The sequence below is a fragment of the Seriola dumerili genome, unplaced genomic scaffold (genome assembly GCF_002260705.1).
Source record: "Seriola dumerili isolate Sdu_G_001 unplaced genomic scaffold, Sdu_1.0 BDQW01000025.1, whole genome shotgun sequence".
Taxonomy (NCBI): Eukaryota; Metazoa; Chordata; class Actinopteri; order Carangiformes; family Carangidae; genus Seriola; species Seriola dumerili.
The window spans coordinates 8,108,644-8,128,758 of NW_019174280.1; the positions used below are offsets into that span (position 1 = coordinate 8,108,644).

The window sequence follows — 20,115 nt, forward strand, 5'->3', positions numbered from 1 at the left end:
ATGCTGACAAAATATGAAATATGTTGAGAATAAAAACTGTTTTTGTTACAGTTTGTTCAGAGTTGTTGAGGGTGAGACAGACCCGAATTGGGAAGGTGAAGTGCACTCACACGCTGGTGAATAATGTGAGCAGAGTAGCAAGTGTAAGATGTTGGAGCTAACAAAAGCATTCATAACAACATATACACCTTTTTTCTCAAATACTTCACAGTCATTCCCATCTATCACTGTCCTTGCATGTAATTCCAGCCATGCAGCATCCATCCTAATCTGTGGCTGATGGGTGTATTTTCGATTTAGTTGAGCCGTTACTGACAGTTCAGAATAAACACTTTGAAAACTGAAGTGAAGGTCCACATCTCCTTTTCTAAAAATGGGTTTGACATCAAAGAATTTTGCAGTTTTTCAGGTTGTAGTTCAATAACCTGAATCAGGCCAGAGACAGTCAGAGGTTGCACCTGAAACATATAGTTGGATTTGGAGGAAGGATTCAGATGCTTTACTTACTGCTTAGTGAAGGAGTAAACACCTGAGTGTAAAAATGCTCCTTTACAAGTAAAAGTCCTGCATTCAAAATTGCAAAATAGAGAAATAGAAAGTAAAAGTATTAATTTTGCAGAAATGATGCCTGTGCTAATTATTGTGTATTTTATTAATCATTCGTTATCACTGATGTATTAATGTCTTAGCAGCATCTTACTGTTGTAGTTTTAACTACTTTACACACCGGTAGTTTAACCCATACCAATGCACCATGTTCATGTTAAGTTGATTATTATTGTAAAATCCTAATATACAGTGTAACTAATAACTAAAGCTGTAAAATAAATGTAGTTTATTAAACATTACTTTCTAATTACATTTCACTCCGACATATAGTGGAGTAGACGTATAGAACAAAATGGAAATACTAAGTCAAGTACAAGTACCTGTAAATTCTACTTCACTACAGTACTTCAGTAGTTTTTAGTTTCACATTCATTTCACCACTGGTCAGACATCAGACCCTGAAAGTAATGGAAGTAGTGGAACTATTTCTAGAAACTTGTGAACTTGTGCAAGTGTGAGAGAAAGTTTTTTTCCTCTTCCTCATATTGTTTCCCTCTTCACTCCCTTATTACAATGGAGACAATAAAAAGTTTGTGGATGTGGGGCAAATTGAATTCATCCAAGTAAATTGTGGTTCAAACTGTTTTAGTGCAGTGCATTTGAGTAGAGTCAAGGTTATGTGCCACATCCGATGCTGAACTGGTTCCATTTGACTGGAACTGTCTGAGGGAAGCCAAGGCAAACAGGACGTCTAATCTTTATTTTTATCATTTCCCAACAACAGCAGTAGAAAGGTGTAGATGGATGTGGGCGGCAGTTGGGAAAGTAGGTTATTGGATGGAAAATTTTGGCTTAAGTTTGTATGAATCACTGTTTTCTTGCTCTTGAAAGAAGTAAAGTAAAAATAAGAAACATTTTTTAAGTTTGGTTGTGTTTATAGCTGATAAGTTATACAGACCATGGTTGTGTGTGTATTCAACATTGCTGCTGAAATTCTCAATAATACATTATTAATATCCCTAAACACTGTGATCCAAAAGCAGTGTACCCCATAAATAAATAAAGAGATCTGCCTACTTCCAGTCAGCTCCCTTGAGAGGGTGTGTGTTTGTGTTTAATGCTCAGTTTCCCCACTGGAAGCTTCTTTTAGTGTTGAAAGTGTAAACTTTTGAGTTGTTACATCAACAGACTTTGTAATGCTCAGTGCCGATCCTCGCGGTCACTAACAAGCTCTACTCAGCAGAATCTTCCAAAGTGAATTTTGATCAGAATTAATTTTTTTTTTTTTAAACTCCCATGAATTTACATGTTAAATGACTCACTCCAGTAAACAACTTTGGCAGTTTCTTCCTGTAATTAACTAATTTGTCTCCAAGCGGTCGTAAGATACGGCTGTAATGGAGTGTTCTCTATCCATAAATCAATACGTTGGAACTTTACAACCATAATTTTTGTATTTCTCTTTTACTGAAACTATTTCCTGTCACAAAAGGCAGTCCACATCGTTCACTCCTCTAACAGATTTTACAATCATACAACAGGAAATGACATTATTCTGCTGACAACTTTCGCTGACTTCTTGTGTGCCTCTCTTTCTTCATTTACATGACCTCCCTGTGATTTTCATGACCTCCCTGTCTCCATCTCTTTCAACATCCAGCTGGAGTCTAGTGTGCCACTGCCCAGCCCAATGGAGCTGATGGGGAAAATCTTAGTGAAGAACAAGAAGAAACACCACAAGACAGACGGAAGCACCAAGAAGAAACTGTCCGAGCAGGTTTCTAACACCTACAGCGATTCTTCCAGTGTGTGTGAGCCCTCCTCCCCTAGTGCAGGTACAGCGCTCACTTTAAACACACAAGCACACACACTCACATCCCACTACCAGAGCCGTCAAGTCACACTGGGACAGCTGAGTTATGGTGTTTCAGAAGTTAAATGTAGTCTAACCGTCTGGGCCCATCTGTGCTGTGGCTCGACACCTCTGTGCCGTCCAGAAACTGAATCACTGGAGCGATACAGTGCTATTGTTTATCATTTATCATTTTCATGGCCCTCTCCATCAGCTGAAGGTATTATTGGCTGTTGGACACACTCCCTGTCAGGCATATACACTGCTAGTCACTAGGGCGTCTTAAACACTGGTTAGTAGTGGCCTTCAGTGTGTTGGTGTGTGTTCATGCAGCTGTGTATACATTAGACTATAACTGTGGTGAACATATACATATATATATATATATATCTCATTTATGGATTTTACATATTTTCACAGCTGCTCTCTGGTTTGAAATTTCCCTAATCATTTAGCACTGAAGTTGGTTACACTTCAGATGTGTCATTTACATGTGCGTGCGTGTGTGTGTGTGTGTGTGTGTGTGTGTGTGTGTGTGTGTTTTCTCTTCTTGTTTTACCCCCACCCCACTCATTTTTCATATGTTCAGTACATAATTTATCTGTAAATTATAATAAACCTTGCAATCAATCATCCTCAGTTTTCTTTGACTGCCGAGCTGCATGCATCATTCTTACACTAACACACACTGCCCCCCGCTGGAAGAAAATAAGCAACACAAGTGTTTGACTGTTGCATAACAGTCAAGAAGTAAACTGGTGTGCACTAAGAATTAGAGCTGGTTCCTCTGTGGTGACACATTATGAGACAATCACTGATCAGTGTAAGGGTGTAGCTTTTATTTCAGAGGTGGAAAGGGCACTGTGACTCCCCAGCTCTTCAAACAGCCTAAAAAACCATCTGTTTACATGCAGTTATATCAACCTAGCAAACATAACATTATACAGGAACTCATCCTCCACAAGACAATTAGACAATAAATGTGGCCTAAATTTCTGCATTAGTAATGCAATAAACAGGAAAATGATATCTGAGAGATGTGAGACAACACTGTGTTTACATCTCAAACCTCATATCAAGAAAATTAAATGTAAAAACAATATCAGGATTGCCATACAATCATAACATCCTTTAATTAAAATACAATTGTACATTGTCACCAGTAAATCGGAATATAAATTTCTTTTCTCCCTGCCTAAACAAGGTAAGAGGAGGGTGAGTGGTTTTTGCAGTCCTAAGTGTCTGCCCTAAGATTCCTGTCAGGCTGTGCACAAGTTCAACATGTTCAGCTGATCAGAAGTCTCGGGCAGCCTCTATGTGGCCTGAAAGCTCTGAAAATACAAACTGATCTTACTGCCGCTCGCAAAAACTTCTTATTGCTCCATCTCATCTAGATTTTGAGGTTGAACAGTAAGAGGATACTATTTAGAGAGATTTCAGTATGAATATCAAACTGAAACTGTAGACGTGAGGGAGACAAAAATAGCAATTTGAAAAGTCAGGAAGACATGCACACCCCATCTCCGGCAGAAATGACACCCTTGGATCAGTGCGGCTTTGTGCTGCTCTTTAAAGCAGCACAAAGCTCTTTGTTGTTGTTTATCGTCCGATATTACCTGGTTATAAAGTACTTTGTACAATTTGAAAGTGCTGCACAAATACTGAAAAGTTAATAATGACATACTGTACTGTACAACGGTAGACTAAACATTACATTATCAACACTTCAAATGAAGCCTTATCATGCTTATACAGTAGTTTGACCTTGTGTTATTGTCGGATGGGGGTTTGTTGCTGATGAGTTTGTTGTTTCTGCGCAGGTTCAACCAAAGAGGAGATGGCAGATTCCTCACAGCCCTCTGAGGGCGCTGAGCTCAGCCTGAGGCCACAGGGCAGAAAGTCTATCGGTGAGTCACACATAGTACATGACCTTAGACTCAGAGGCAAATCTTTACCAGAGCTCTCATTAGGCTGGCGCAGAAGCTATAGGTCAGTACGACCATTACGATGTTAAAATTAATTTCCTCAGTCAGTGTGACCTCAGAGTGAGAAATCTTTAGTGGATCTCTCATTATGTGGGCGCAGAGGCTGTGTCAGCTCCACCAAAACAATATTAAAATGAATTTCCTCAGTGGATGAGCTGTGTGCATTCAGCTGTCAGTGTAAGGCTTGTTTGTGTCTCTGCTTTAAACACAATGGAGGCGACCGATCCTAGACAAAGACTGGTTCAAAGGGCTATTAGCTTTGAATATTTTGCATTGAATTTGTGGAAATGTCAATTAAATGTACACACATTTAACTTTGGCTCACTTAGCTTTATTTATTGCTATTATCTGTGGTCAAATCTTGGACTCGTGTTTCAGGTGAGGTGGAGGCAGAAAGCGAAGATGAAGACGATGATGATGATGACTGTAAAAAGGGCTCAATGGATGAGGTGTGTATCTTAGCGGTCAGTTCAAATACTAGTAATGTTGGAGATTTACAGCCCAGTGTACTACTGTATGTGCATGTCATGTACTAACGCTGCCGTCTAGTGTACATATTTGATAATGCACTTTATTCCTACTCGAGTCTTCAAAGCCCCTCATTGTTTTCAAGGATCGTAACGGACCTTTTGTTAAAACACTGTGCTGCATTGCGTTTAGACGTATGTTTGTGTGTGTGTCTGTTTTCATGTACAGGGTACGGCAGGCAGCGAGGCGTTCGCCACAGAGGAAATGTCCAACCTGGTCATCTACATCCAACCAGTCAAGTTTAACAGCTTCGAGGCTTCCAAAAGTACGTAAGAACAGTGAACGTTTACTGTACGTATAATTCAACGAGATACCCATCATTTGAAAACAACCTTCATCTGATAAAAATGATTGAGCAGATATTAATTTGTTTGTAAAGACATAAGCCATCTTAAGATATTTGCTTACAAAATGAACCCTGAATACAGTGCTCACTAATGCCTCAAAGCATCGGATTAAACTCTGTACATCAGCTCAGGTGAAGTGCTTTAAACAAGTGTTTTTTTACAGCAGCAAAATTTAGACCCTGAAGTTTTCAGTCTATCCAGTGAGCATTAGATCATTCTGATTAATATATAACCACCTCTGCCTGCAGAGATCAATCGCAGCTTCCAGATGTCATCCTTCGTAGAGACCAAAGCTTTGGAGCAGCTGACCAAATCTCCTGTAGAGTTTGTGGAGTATCCTTCTCAGTTTTACCGAAGCAGTGCTCCACACTCCTTAATACCACTCACAATCACTGAATCCGATTTGGGTTTGTATATGTTTAGTTTCTGTTCTTCCAGCCTTACTATTCCCTGTAGAGATGACTTATGGTAGGCACAGCATCACTGTACTCTTTATTGTCACCTTGATTCAGTGACTCATTTTGCTCAGTGAAAGTAACAAAAGGATAACCTGCAGGTCACTACTGATTTTAAATCATTCTTATTTTGAAGCAGTGATACAAGTAGCAGTAAACAGTAGCAGAAATGGTGGTAGCTGCAGTAGCACCAGCTGTATTTTCTGATGCAGGTCATGCAGCCTCATCCTTAATACAGCTCTGTTCAGATACAACAAGCTGCAGCTGAGCAGGATCTACCCTAAAGGCACTCGAGTGGATTCATCCAACTACAACCCTCAGCTCTTCTGGAACGCCGGCTGTCAGCTGGTGGCTCTCAATTTCCAAACCATTGGTGAGGAAAGATTGCTTTTCTTGAGTTGTGTAAATCCTTCAATCCTTCACACTTTTGGGATAGTTATTAGTTTGCATGTTTGATTTTTGTGAGTGTTGTTGACACATGCAAATAAACTGTGGTCACTCTGTCTTCACTCCACAGATTTGTCCATGCAGCTGAACCTGGGCATGTATGAGTACAATGGGAAATGCGGCTACAGACTCAAACCGGAGTTTATGAGACGGCCAGACAAACACTTTGACCCTTTTACTGAGAGCACAGTGGATGGGATAGTTGCCAACACACTGTCTGTGAAGGTGTGTGTTTGCTTGTACTGCTCGTTTTGTGTTTGTGTAGCTCTGTCTGTGTTTTTTGAGTATATTTTTTTATATTATTCTTTCTCTCTTGCCTCTTGCTTTCTTTCCCATTCCTTCCTTCCAGATCATCTCAGGCCAGTTCCTGTCAGATAAGAAAGTAGGCACGTACGTGGAGATCGACATGTTTGGCTTACCAGTGGACACCAAGAGGAAAGCTTTCAAGACCAAGACTTCTCAGGGCAACGCCATCAACCCTGTCTGGGAAGAAGAGGCCATTGTCTTCAAGAAGGTGAGACGATGTGGTCACATTTTTATTTAACAATTGACACTGATGGAAATTAAGGTTCAGTCAACTTTGCTGGCCAAGTATTGTGACATATATACATATATATATATACATATAGCTTTCAGTTTGCCATTACACAGTGCAGAAAATAAATGTACAGGTGGATACAAATACAAAGATTGAGAATGAGACTGTTTCAATAAAGAATTCTATGAATTTAATGTCATTACTGAACATGCACATGTAGTTTAATGCTTTGGGATATACACATATTTATGGGAATGTGTATATATATATATATATGGGTGTGTGTGTACAAGACAACAGCTAATGTTTGAGAAACGTACGGAATATAAAATGATAAATGATAAATTTGTTGAAAAATGAAAGTATTAGTCACTTGGTGGTGCCATTTTGACTCAAGTTGTGCATTTTAGTGTTGATAACTTGTTTTCACTTGGTCTCAGAAGAATGAATGACATAGGTGTATTTTATACATTTCCTCAGGTTGTCCTGCCAACACTTGCTTCAATAAGGATAGCTGTGTTTGAAGAAGGAGGGAAGTTCATCGGCCACCGTATCATTCCTGTATCAGCCATCCGTCCAGGTGTGTTTTGTTTTGACTCTCCCTCCATCTTTATCTACTGTCATTTTTTAAAAATGCGAAGGAAATATGGAGAAGTAGGGGTATATTTGCATTTAAACCTCTAAAATATGTATTCAAGAACATGAAGATGTGATAATAGAAACAATTACGGTATATGTATAATTTCTGTAAATTATTAACCTGAGGATGAAATGTTTACATAAACTGTAGTTCAACATAAGCTATGTTTTCATATATTACTCCAACTTTGCAGGTTATCACTACATCAGCCTACGGAATGAGAAGAACCAGTCTCTGACGCTGCCTGCTCTGTTTGTGTATGTAGAAGTAAAGGACTACGTCCCAGACACATTTGCAGGTAAGTGAGATGAACATATAGAAACCAAAAACTAAACACTGCAAGTTCAAAGTTACCTTCATTGTTACTGCTCTGTTTTCTCCCTGTTCCTCAGATGTCATAGAAGCCTTGTCTAATCCCATCCGCTATGTCAACCTGATGGAGCAGAGAGCCAATCAGCTGGCTGCTCTCACTCTGGAGGAGGGAGGCGAGGAAGAGGGCGACAAAGAGGTGTGTGTTTATACTATTTGCTCCATCACACATCCAGACCCATGTGTGTCTGCTCGTAAGTAGCTGTGTTTTAGTGTGGAAAGTTTTGTGCCACTGATTGAGATGAGTGGTCCCTTGGCCAGCTGGCTGCTCCTCGCATTGTAAGGAACTAACTGGTTTAGAAATTCGAAACATATGGTCGAGAAAATGAGAAGATGCAGAGAGAAGAAGAGTTCCCTCTCTTTAATTTGCTTCACTTTAAAACCCACAGCCATCTACCAACAGCACTGCAGTGGATTATGAGCCACAGCTTGTTTCCAGCACAGATCCCCATAGATATTATCAACACACTTCGTTTGGGCCATTTTCCATTCCCACTCCCTCTATGATAAACTGCACTTCTATCACAGCTGTAGCAGTATTGTTGCTGTATGTCATCGAGTCTCTTCCACCTGCAGACTCTGATACTAGGTTTCCTCAGGGGTGGAGGTCTGTCATCGTGACTCTGTGTGCTTTCATTGTCATGCTTTAAAATATACAGCTTGTAGGGAGTGACAGGTTTAATCATCACTGCATATACTGTTACTGACTGAAATGGCGCAGTGGCTGAGAAGATTGTTTTGATTTGAGGTTCACAGACCAAATGAAATTCATGTTCAACAACTGACAACCAGTGCAGAAAATTAGACACTGTCTCCTTGATTTAGTGCAGCAGAAATGACAATTTCCCAATTGAGTTTTGTAGTTGCAAGGCTATTGTGGTACTCTGCTGTCCAGAGCCAACAAGTAGAAGTTCAACAACAGGTCTTTTTCCTTTTTGTTGTGTTTAAGCTGTGGTAAGTGAAACCCTGACTTAGCTTAAAGCCGCTGTAATCGATATATCTACATTAACAATTGATGAACTGGATAATGTAAAAGCAGTTTACTTGTTGGTGGCAAACCCACAGATTATCACCAAACTCTCCAACTCGCCTCGTCTCCACACAGCATTTTAGCAATATTTCAGTTCATTGTTTGGCTTTAACTTTACTGTTTCGGTTCACTTTCACCACTCTATTCAACCTTGTCTCTGGATCTAGCATCAGCAGTTTTCAGCGACAGGCTCTGATAAACCAACTGTAAACTACCGTACCTGCACAGCACTGACTACCTGGTGAACATGTAACGGCTTATGAGCCAGACATATCTCTCAGGAGTTGAGGGAGAGCAAAACAGAGCTAAAAGAGGAGTGAAAATTGGACTTAAATTTGCCAGGAGGCCAAAAGCACAACTCCAGTGTTGCTGCACATGTGCTGGATGTGTGATTAGGCAACAACTTGCTGACAAATTAGCTATATAAACTGTGTAAGATGGTAATACTTAGTGTTGTGGATACAGCTGTGCTGCCCCCAAGTCTGCAAAAAACATTCAATGAAAGTTTAGGTCTAGGTCTAAGAACATAGAAGCACAGACTTACTACTGACTGATTCCACTGTACACTGGAAATATGCTAACTATATGAATCTAAACTAGAGTTGGCAGTGACCTTTAACTTTAGAACAGGCTTCATTATGAACATAACCTAAATGCCAAGTTGCTCAGAGAGCATGACCTTCTGTTTTGTTCCAAGTGAAATCCAAGGAAAGATTTCGCTGCAGATGTCTCACACTAATGGGGCCATCAGCATTACAGTAATAGCAGGAGAAACTGAATTTGTTAACTTGTAAATGGGGCATTAAGGGTAAAGTTGTAGCGGTCTTGGGTAAATGGTGTTTGTCATTTTAAATGGACTTGATGGAGAGTACAAGTGGCCAAGGATGAATGTAGGTGGAGTGCAACAGGGGATGATATCTGAGGAGAAATGTGACCAATTTCTAAGACTGAAGTCAGGATAAATTTAGGGTGAGAGGCAAGGCAGGACACAGGGTTATCTGAGGTTATTAGAAAAGGGGACTGGAAAGAAGGGTTATTCCTGAGGGGCTTCTCTTATCTGATTTGCCAGCTGATACGATTTCCCACAGAGAGCAGTTTCATGCTGTGGCCATGGCAACAGTCACCAAAAGAGGTAGAGCATGGAAAGGCAGAGCACAGTGTGGGGAGATGAATGTAGAGAGAGCAGGGGGAGAAAGATCTTGGTTAGCGTGACTAGAACAGAGATTATTTAAAATTGCATTAACCTTTCAGAGATAAGAGCATATAGTTGGAGATTCAGCCGAGCCTAGGGGAAATTAAGATCTGCCGAGCCTCGGCACAGGAAGCAATGCTGAGAGTGGGTTACCAAAGCTATGTCTACAAACTGTCGTGCAGGACACAGGTACAGCAAAATAGAAAACAGATACCACCATTTGAGGTTTTTTGTTCCTCAGAAAAAATCTATAATGAATGTGTTTTAAACTTAGAATAGGCTTCGGATGCTCTGTGACACTAAAGAAAGAGATACACAGGGAATCTTTAAATCAAGTTTAAGCGATGTAGGAGGGAAAAAAACATTGTAACTGCAAATTTTTCACAACAGCAGCAAAGACGAGTTGTATGTGTGGCAAGAGATGCGTGTGTGTTTCACTGCTGTCGTACTCTGATAAATTTGCTGTCCATTGTATTGAACTTAATTTAAGAAACTTGATAACTTGTTAATTGTAAAGACGACCTGTCTTCATGTAAACAATGATACTTATTTGGTTTTATGGTCTGCACTAAATTCCTCTGTCAGTGGTGACCAGTGTTATCACTTCTATTGACTGACAAGTTTGATTGATCCCAATGTTGAATCTTTTATGTGATTGACAGGTGGAGGCAGGAAGTGATGCCCCCTCAGAATCTAAGGTGGACCAGAGGGTAGCGTTGCCTGCAGAGAACGGACTGACCCACACACCCATTATCGCCCCGAAACCCCCTTCGCTGGTCGGCCAGACTCAGTCTGCAGGTGCTATATACATAACACATGTGCAATAGCTGAAATTTCACACAAAGTCCATTGTACGTACATTGAAAGGTGGATGTGCATTGTTCTTACATTACCCTTACAATTATTACATTTATTAAACATTAGATTGAGGTAAAACTTGCCTCTGCCTTTATTCTTAGATGACAAAATGGAATATAAAGTTTGTACATATTCAAACCCTTAAATTTAGCACTTTTTTGTGAAATGTTGCAATTAATATTCTGTCTAATCATGATATTACTCCCATAACTTATCTGCTAATAGTAATAGTAATAATTTTAGTCTGGCTTTAAGATTTTATTGATAATAACCGAAAATGTATCGTTCCCTGCATTTTATGTTGATTTCGATTTTTTGGGAGGGATACATATGGTTCTACTGTTCATATACATGTTACTTGTCCCCTGGACCATGTTATTTATCTATATCAAAACAACATATGAAAAAACTACCTTTGTTGTAAATAATTTGTGATTTGTGCTTTATTGTAAAACTAACTTGTGAGCTTTGTTTTTGGTGACCAGGCTCGCTGAAACCATCGGTGAAGACTGAAGATATCATTCAGAGCGTTCTCACTGGTAAGATAATGTTGTCAAACCTCAGCCTTGAACGCTCACTCTTGTATCTGTTACTTGCTTTACTGAATTTACTCCTTACCGTATGTGAAATCAATTAAATGATTATTTGACCTCCAGACACTCAGACTGATTTTGGTTTTCCTCTAGATGATACTCAGAAGAATGCTTTTAAGTATAGTCCAATGTCAAAGTGTTTGTTTTGTAGTTTGTTAATGTATTAATGATTTATGTTATAATTTTCTATTTCTGGTGAGTTTTCTTTTTAGACTTTACTATTCCTTAACCCTTAGAATTATGTAGTGAAATGCAGAAATTTGCTGTTGTACAAAGGATGATTTTTACTTATACATTGCTCCTTTCATCACTTGTCTTCAGAACTGGAGGCTCAGACACTGGAGGAATTGAAGCAACAGAAAGGCTTTGTTCGGGAGCAGAGGAAGCAGTACAAGGAGATGAAGGAGCTGGTTCGAAAACACCACCGCAAGACCAGCGAGCTGATCAAGGAGCACACAGCTCGTGTATCCGAGCTACAGAGCCAGCATCAGCGCCGGCGCTCTGCCCTGCAGAAGAGCCACAAACGAGACGGTAAGAAAAGGTAGGTAGCCATCCTCTTCTCCTTTTCAAACTGTCCCACTATTGGTTGATCTCTTCAGCTCTTTTCTTTGAAGTATTTCCCCTCTGCTCTCTCTACCTTCAAAGGGACTTCACCAAAAGCGTCAGCACAGCAAAGAAAGACAAAGCCAGTGGCTAATGTAGAACATTTTCACTACATAGTGAAAGAAAATGGAAGTTTTAGCATCAACAAAGTGCAAAACACTTCTGTAAAAACCCAGAACACAATGCAGCTACAAGACATGTAAGATTTGAGTAAGCTCCTGTCTCTCACTTGTACTGAGTTGCAAAGAAAACTCTGATCTCGTAAGCATATTGTTGTTGCTCTCTCCATCTGCACACACTTTACAGACTGTGTGTGTGTGTGTGTGTGTGTGTGTGTGTGTGTGTGTGTGTGTGTGTGTGTGTGTGTGTGTGTGTAGCTCACAGTTTTAACAAGCTGCTTCTCTGGGGATATTTAAAATTCATTCAGGGAAAGGCTGTAAATTACTATATTACTAATTACTACATGCGCAGTTGGGAATGTTATAAAAAGAAAATTACGACACTGCATCATAAGTTATGATAAATAGTATTGTATACCAGTTAATCAATTTTCCTACCCTCCTTAAGTCTTTCTTTCTGTCTTTCTGTCTGTCTTCCATCTACACAAACACGCCATGAAATACACATTAAAATCCGCTGTTGGATGTTGTACTGCACAGAAACAAACACAACAAGGCAGAACTTGCCCTCTTCAGAAAGAAGAAAGAGGCTGAGCTATGCATAGAATAAGAATAAGATGGATAAGGCTTCCCCCCAACCTCAGGGACACATTCAGGACCCACAGGAGTCCATCACACACCGAAGCATCAGAACTCAGCACAGACAGGAACTCAGAGGTCCACTGCAAAAGAAAAGATAACACATTTCAACCGTGTTTCCTTGAGAAAAATGTCCTTCCTGATGTTTGAAATTACTTCAAATACTAACATCAATGTTGTTATCACAGCTGTCTGAGTTCTGCAGACACGTAGAGGCTGTTATTTTAATTACCAGTAGACACACTCTAATGAAGTGATCCTTGTGGAAATTTGCTCTGATGATTATAGCAGTTTCATATCATATAAATAACCATATGACATGTATTTATTTACTCTTACTCTGAAGCAACTACCTTAATTTGCAGATACTCTGTCTGTTTGTGTGTGTCTGTGTGTTTGCGTGTACTTGTCCAGCCGGTCCGAGCCCTCTCTGTCGATGCTGGACCAGGAGCTGTGTGAGCTGGATCAGGAGTGCAACCAGAGGCTTGCAGAGCTGAAGGAGCAGCAGCAGCAGCAGCTCCTCACACTTCGCCAGGAGCAGTACTACAGCGAAAAGTACCAGAAACGAGAACACATCAAACAGGTACATGACAAACTCATACAACAAATACACACATACATTGGGGTCCCAAAAGTCTTGAGACCATTTTTTACCAGAATGTATGTAGGTGTGAGTGCAGCTGGTTTGACTAATCTGTCTCACAATGTCGGTTTTCACTTCTACAATGTCTGATCTACAGTGTCCTCGTTTACTATCGTTACTGACTACATATAGTATGGACAAATATCCAAGACTCCAATTCACTTCAGGTCCTTGAATCACTTCTGCTATTCGTAGTGAAACAGCCGAATAATCTGCAAATCAGTCATCTTATACTCGTTCTTATATCTGTTCCCCAGAGGTCCATAAAATATTTTATACTTATTGTGAGGTACAAACTGCACATATATGGAGAGAAGACTTAGAGCCTCTGATTTCCTGTCATCTCTGTACATCTGTTAGTTGCCTATTTATGGCCACCGCACTTGCAGCTAATTTCATACTTGTCTCTAAAGAACTTGTGTGCCCTTCTTAAGCTCTTGTAGAGAGACAGATTGATGACAATGTAAAAACGTTTATGTAAGCCATTTCCTTATATGCACTTTCCCAGAGTTAATAATACAAGTCGGGGTCGTCAGAGATTCTATGCAAACAGTACACATAGACATACAAAATATAAACAAGCACGCACTGTATGTAACAGTGGGATAAACACACATATGCAACACACACATTGGAGCTCGCCCCGACTTGTATCGGACTTGATAAAGCGCTGACTCTCTCTTGCACTCCCAAAGCTCAGAGAGGCTCATGCAGATTAACCATATCAAGCAAATGAATAAGCGAATAAACTTCAGCCCCCCCCCTCCTAGAATAGTACAGCCATCATTCTGCTGCCTGTGCCCATGTTCTGTTGTCTGGTGTGGAAAGATGAATGTCTTCTGCTCCAGTACACCTGCACAGTCAGCACAGAAAGATTTATTCAAGCAAAAGACAACAAGCATTTTGGAAACTGTGATGAATGCAGTTTAATTGGGATCAGAATGTCAATAAATCTAGGTTGAGTTAAACAGAACTATTAACTAGAATAATAAAAGAATTAAAAGCAGGTGTTTCTTGTCTCACCCACTTTGCGATATTTTGTTCTTAGTTTCAAATTTTGCCTCACTCTGTGTCTCTCTCCAGCTGGTTGAGAAGCTGACCACTATAGCGGAGGAGTGCCAGAGCGCTCAGCTCAAGAAGCTCAGAGACATCTGTGAAAAGTAAGACTGCGTGTGCCTTCAGCAAACAGCATGCACACATGTTCACACAAACACACATTTTCATTCATCTCAATCTTGTTCTCTTTGCTTCATCATATACAGAGAAAAGAAAGATCTCAAGAAGAAAATGGACAAGAAAAGGCAAGAGAAAATCAATGAAGCCAAATCTAAGGACAAGAATGTGACAGAGGAGTAAGTATCTGTATTTGAACAGGAACAGTAAAAAGTCTATTTCTTTGTGGGCTTTGGATGTTATACTTGTATGGCCACTAGATGTCACTGAAAGCTAAAGATTTAGTTCCGTTGTCATGGTCACCTTCCTTGTTTGATGGTTGCTAAAACTCTCCCTACAGAGAGAAGCTGGAGATCAACAGATCATTTGTCAACGAGGTGGTGCAGTACATCAAACGGGTAAGAGAAGATAATGCTATGCTGTCATAAAGAAATTCAAGTTTGTATTCACTGTCCATACACCTGCTGATGGCGTGTGTGTGTGTGTGTGTGTGCGTGTGTGTGTGTGTGTGTGTGTGTGTGTGTGTGTGTGTGTGTGTGTGTGTGTGGTGGGGCAGTTGGAAGATGCACAGAGTAAAAGACAGGAGAGACTACTAGAGAAGCACAAGGACATCCGTCAGCAGATCTTGGATGAAAGGCCAAAGGTAAGACATTTACTAAGAAACTGTTAAATAAAACCTACATGTGAATGAAATATTTATTTGTGATCTACTGCATACTGACATTTCTAATTCCATCACTAGTTACCGCTCTGTTGCATGGCAGGATCCACCATCAGGGCGGAGGGGGTGCAGGGCCTGGGGGCCAAACATTTATTAATGCATTAAGCCATATTAGAAATTTGTGTGGGTACATACATATAAAGAGCTGTATTTGTTTTGGTTTTGTTTTAAACAGATCCAGGGTCAGTATTTACCTCTTAACATGGATGTTTTCTGTTTGTTTGTTTGTTTAGAAGAGAGGCTAAATATAAACACCCTGAACCAAACCCTCTAACCAAACACTTGCTGCTAATTTTAACCACTAGGTGGCGACCTGGGCCAGGTTTAATCAGATGCTGCAGTGTCTGGCACTTTTGTGCAAACATGTACAATGAACATCATCAAATAAGAGTTTCAACTCAGACTCTGCCTTTATTCTAATATCAGGATATGACACTCCAGGTTTAAAAGCCGATTCCTGCTGTACCTAATGTATGTGTGTGTTGGCTACGGTACACACAGTGAAACTATGTGAAAGAGTTGTTGGTTTGTGTATCAGTGAAGAGTGGTCAATTCCTTTGGAACATAGAGCTCCTTTGCTGTAGCTGCATCCCCGGCTGCTGTTATGTAATACCATCATAGCACGCAACTATATGTTTCATATACATGGCATTATTGTGCGGTGAACACTTAAGTATGCTTGTGGGAGTTTTAGCGTGTTTGCTTTTTCTTCTATGAGTTGCGCAGTTCCCAACCTTGTCATTGTGACTGTCATTGTAGGATGGCTTTGCAGCTGAAGAGCGTGGTAAGACCATTGTTGCATCCCAGTGTTCAGCATTAATACAGCATCAGTGTGGCAGAATTAATATGCAAGCTTTTATACACCTGGGCCGCCGACTGGCAACAAGTGAATGCACATTGCTCCTCAGTAACGGCTGAGACCTGCCAAGCGTTAGCGCAATGCAGAATACTGTATCAATTATTGCAAAGACATTTAGTGCTTTTTTAAGAGAACAACAAATACAGTGTGTCTGGATTACTGTAATTTAACAGTAATTGGTATAGCGTGGCAACATAACATCATAGCAGGGGTAACAGATTGGCCTGTGTAGTGAGATCACGCCACAGATGGAGTGCTCAGATTTAGCCCCACCTGTCAATATGTCCTTGAGCAAGATCCTCTATCCTAGTCAAAGTGAAAGGGAAAGAATATTTATATCAAATCAAATGAACTGTATATTCTATTAAAATAGTAAATGTCTCAGGTACTATCATAACACAGAATTTTGCAGTGTTCCCCAACACTGTACTAATTACGGACATGTAGTTTCATGATCATAATGAAAATATAATATCATATAGTACTAGTACATCTACCATAGAAAAGGTAGTAACACCTTGTTGCAAATATCTCCTCTCTTTTCTTCTTGAAGTCTTTCAGTGAGCTTGACAAGATTTTTAATCTAATGCGGTGCGAGCCACATTACAGCACAGTGCCAGTATAATCAAGACAACCTGTGCTGCGATCCTCCTATCATGTTTTTTACTCATGTTGTCAAATGAGGAGAATGGTGTACATTTACCATATCTACTCATGAGATAGTGTGTTTTTTTTTTTTTTTGTTTTTGTTTTTTGAGACAGGCATAAATCAGAAGTGTTCTGCTGGAGACAGTTCCATAACCACCCACTCTCAAAGTGACAGCTCCTTGTTCCTTTTGAAACCACTTCAAGTTGAGTGTGGGAGGTGCAGTGCAGACATACAGCCCAATACCTCACATACAGTAGCTCTCAACAGTTTTCCACAAAGCTGCAGTCGGGAGAAATGAAGTAGTGAGACTAACGCGTTCGCTCGAGGGAAATGTTAGAAACAGAATGGGAGTGTAGAATCAGAGCTGACTGTATTTGCCTTGTTAACTATCTGCTTGTGAGTAAATTGCTCAGATTAGTGAACTACACTCATTCTAACATGGTCCCGTGGTGACAATCATCATCTCTTAATAGATGCTAGATCATCCTTGTCAATAACATCATTATTACAGTGATTTCATAAATCAGCACCTACTAAATATTAGCTGTGCGAACCAGTGTCATCAGGGTCTAATCAACATTAAATTAAGCAAGTTTCCTCAGATCAGAGAGGGAGGCAGATGCTGGTGTTTTTTTTCTAGATCACTCTAGTGTTGCCATCAAATTTTATTCTGTTAGCAATCGTTCTTTCCCGCAAAACTGTAACTGATCACCTACCCACCTAATCCGCTGTCACACTCACCTCTCTAAATCAACATATGGACCATGGCAAATTTAATTTGCCTGAAGAGGGCTATTAAATAGTAATCAACCACCTCTGCAGTATCTGTTCTCATGCAATGACTGTCATCTGTATGCAAAATATGCAAAAGATGTCCGAGGACACAGCTCTGGAGACAGTTAGTAGAAGATGCCCAGGGTTATGTTTGTTATAAAATTCAGGCTGCCACCCACAACAACAACCAAAGTTGAGAATACATTTTTGTATGACATTCTGTAGCTAAATCATGTGAAAATACTGTTGAGCAATGCTGTGACAAGTGTCCTCAAGTACCTTAAACAGGGAAAGATCTTGGGGAGAGCTACTGTATATGTGGAAAACGTAGCATAAAATCTGATGTCACTTGGGTCAGCATCAGTTGAGGCTTAAGACAACAAGTTTAGGGTTTGAAGAGAAAATCTGGGAGTGTGAAGTTTGATATAAGTGAGCTCTATAGTCCGCTCTTCATCTTTGCATCAGGCCAGAGGCTCGAGGCTACATTAGCTCCTAGTAGCATAACACACCTGAATCTCTGACTGAACTGTCATCGCTCAAGTTGCATTGTTGCTTATGTAGGTTCCAGGTTTTTGATAAGAAGGAGGAAGATGTGGAATAAAAAAAGATAATTCTGGTTTTGCTGCATCAATTTTCATCCTTTTTTTTATTTCTAACTGTCAATCATGAAATCTGACAATGTTGTAGAAGTATTCTTTAAAAGAAAGAAGGCAATTAGACTGTAATTACTGAAAAAGTCTTGGGGTCTCTGTTGCTGTCAACAGTCACAGCAATGGATCAACCTCTTGCTTATACTCATCATGTGGAAGGACTTTTAGTGCCTCTTACAATATAATTCAATTATGGCGATTTTAATGAAGCAGCATGGTTGTTTTCAAATTGTGAAATACAGAGGCTACGACTGTTCCTACCAGCCTTTTTCATTGTGCCAGTTTTTGACTGGCCTGATTTCATGTTTCACTTAGTTTGCACTCTATTCAGCTCTGTGAGGTTTTCTATCCCTGAATGCTGTTTTCTTTTAAAAGCACCTGAGGGGACTTAGTTATCCAGAGGCTGCAGCATGACTGAACCTTGACAAATTCATTTACAATATCAATGCCACTGTAACGCGCATCTAACTTGTCTGATAGCAACACTTTTAAGGTGATCAATATCGTGAACGATATGATATGATCATTAATATAAGTAACACATCTCAGTCCGTTCAGTCAGTATAGCCACAGAGAGTCGGAGCCCAGTTCTTTACATGAATGCTGGTGACATTCATCTGTGTTCAAATTGGTAAGGTTGCCAGCTCTGCCTAATAGTTGTGTAAGTGTCCCTTAGCAAGTCGCTGCAGGTCATTGTAAAACACTTGGCTCTTGATGAAAGCGCATGTGAATGCAGTCCATTCACCATAGTTAAAATTCCACAAAATGATATTTAGGGCAAAGGGAGATATTGTTGACTACCTCTGCTGGTTGGTGAATTAGCTCTCAGGAAAAACCTTGTTAGTCATTAAGTCCTGTGAGGAATCTAAACAACAGATAAATGGAAACATACACATATAAAGCCAAAGGTCTGAACGATGGCTGTAGAGAGCTCCAGTTGGGGCTAATGGATATGTGCATAAACAACCAGAGCAGGGCAAATATAAAAATACTTCTGTTGTGTGTCTCTATGTTTGATGTGTGTGTGTGTGTGTGTGTGTGTGTGTGTGTGTGTGTGTGTGTGTGTGTGTGTGTGTGTGTGTGTGTGTGTGTGTGTGTGTGTGTGTGTATGTGTGTGTGTCGGTGTGTGTGTGTGTGTGTTGTGTGTGTGTGTGTGTTAGTCTTTATGAATCAGAGACAGATAGATACAATATACTTTCTCTCTTATGCAGTTCTGACCCAGTTTCTCCTCTTGGCTCAGAGCAGTCACTAATGGACAGCTATAACTATCCCTGGTGGAGACCCTGAGAGCTGTGCAGCCCACTACAATGGTAGCGTGTGTGTGTACATGTGTGTACTCACATGCATATGATATACCAACCCAACCTAGAAAATAGCTGCAGTATCTCCGCTATGGAAGTAGGCATCTAACAGCTGCTTAATACAAGCCATAATAGGCACAATTTTCAAATAATTTAAAGCTGAAGGGATGTAAAATGTGAGCGATGTGTTACACTGAGCTTTTTTAAGAACCTGCGACTTTTGTTTGTAATATTCTGAAATCCCGATTGGAGATAGTGTGAGGGTCACGTGCTGCATTGAAAGAGAGGGGAGAGAGAAGAAGAAAGACGTGGCGAGATTTGTCGTCACTCCCAGCATGTGCGCTCAGGTGTCACTGTACTGCTAATGAACCAATCAAAACACCCCTCAGGAGTCAGCGGAGCCCAGCACGATGGCACAAGGTGTTTGGGCACACCTCAAGATCCTATATCCTGTCATGTTGCTTCTTCTCACCTCCTCCTCTTGACTTGCATGTCCTGACTACTAAGATTGGGTGAGCTGAAAACGAGGGGCTGCTTTTCTTAACAAAGCCATTTCGACATCACATTGTAGTCCAGTATTTTCATGGTTTTTGTCTGATAT

At 40.3% G+C, this 20,115-nt stretch overlaps 1 protein-coding gene across 2 annotated transcripts in view; it reads left to right on the plus strand.

The window, feature by feature from the left end:
• Nucleotides 1-20,115, plus strand: part of plcb1 (phospholipase C beta 1) — a 105,817-nt gene that overhangs the window by 76,573 nt on the left and 9,129 nt on the right. For both annotated transcript variants that reach the window (XM_022770389.1, XM_022770390.1), the window contains 19 exons: nt 2,210-2,384; nt 4,222-4,308; nt 4,765-4,835; nt 5,083-5,179; nt 5,510-5,594; nt 5,965-6,089; nt 6,234-6,388; nt 6,513-6,677; nt 7,182-7,281; nt 7,535-7,639; nt 7,734-7,849; nt 10,595-10,730; nt 11,276-11,329; nt 11,705-11,924; nt 13,159-13,327; nt 14,471-14,547; nt 14,650-14,739; nt 14,901-14,958; nt 15,117-15,203. In XM_022770389.1, coding sequence (XP_022626110.1) covers nt 2,210-2,384; nt 4,222-4,308; nt 4,765-4,835; nt 5,083-5,179; nt 5,510-5,594; nt 5,965-6,089; nt 6,234-6,388; nt 6,513-6,677; nt 7,182-7,281; nt 7,535-7,639; nt 7,734-7,849; nt 10,595-10,730; nt 11,276-11,329; nt 11,705-11,924; nt 13,159-13,327; nt 14,471-14,547; nt 14,650-14,739; nt 14,901-14,958; nt 15,117-15,203 — 2,172 coding nt within the window. The remainder of the gene's footprint in view (nt 1-2,209; nt 2,385-4,221; nt 4,309-4,764; nt 4,836-5,082; nt 5,180-5,509; nt 5,595-5,964; nt 6,090-6,233; nt 6,389-6,512; nt 6,678-7,181; nt 7,282-7,534; nt 7,640-7,733; nt 7,850-10,594; nt 10,731-11,275; nt 11,330-11,704; nt 11,925-13,158; nt 13,328-14,470; nt 14,548-14,649; nt 14,740-14,900; nt 14,959-15,116; nt 15,204-20,115) is intronic.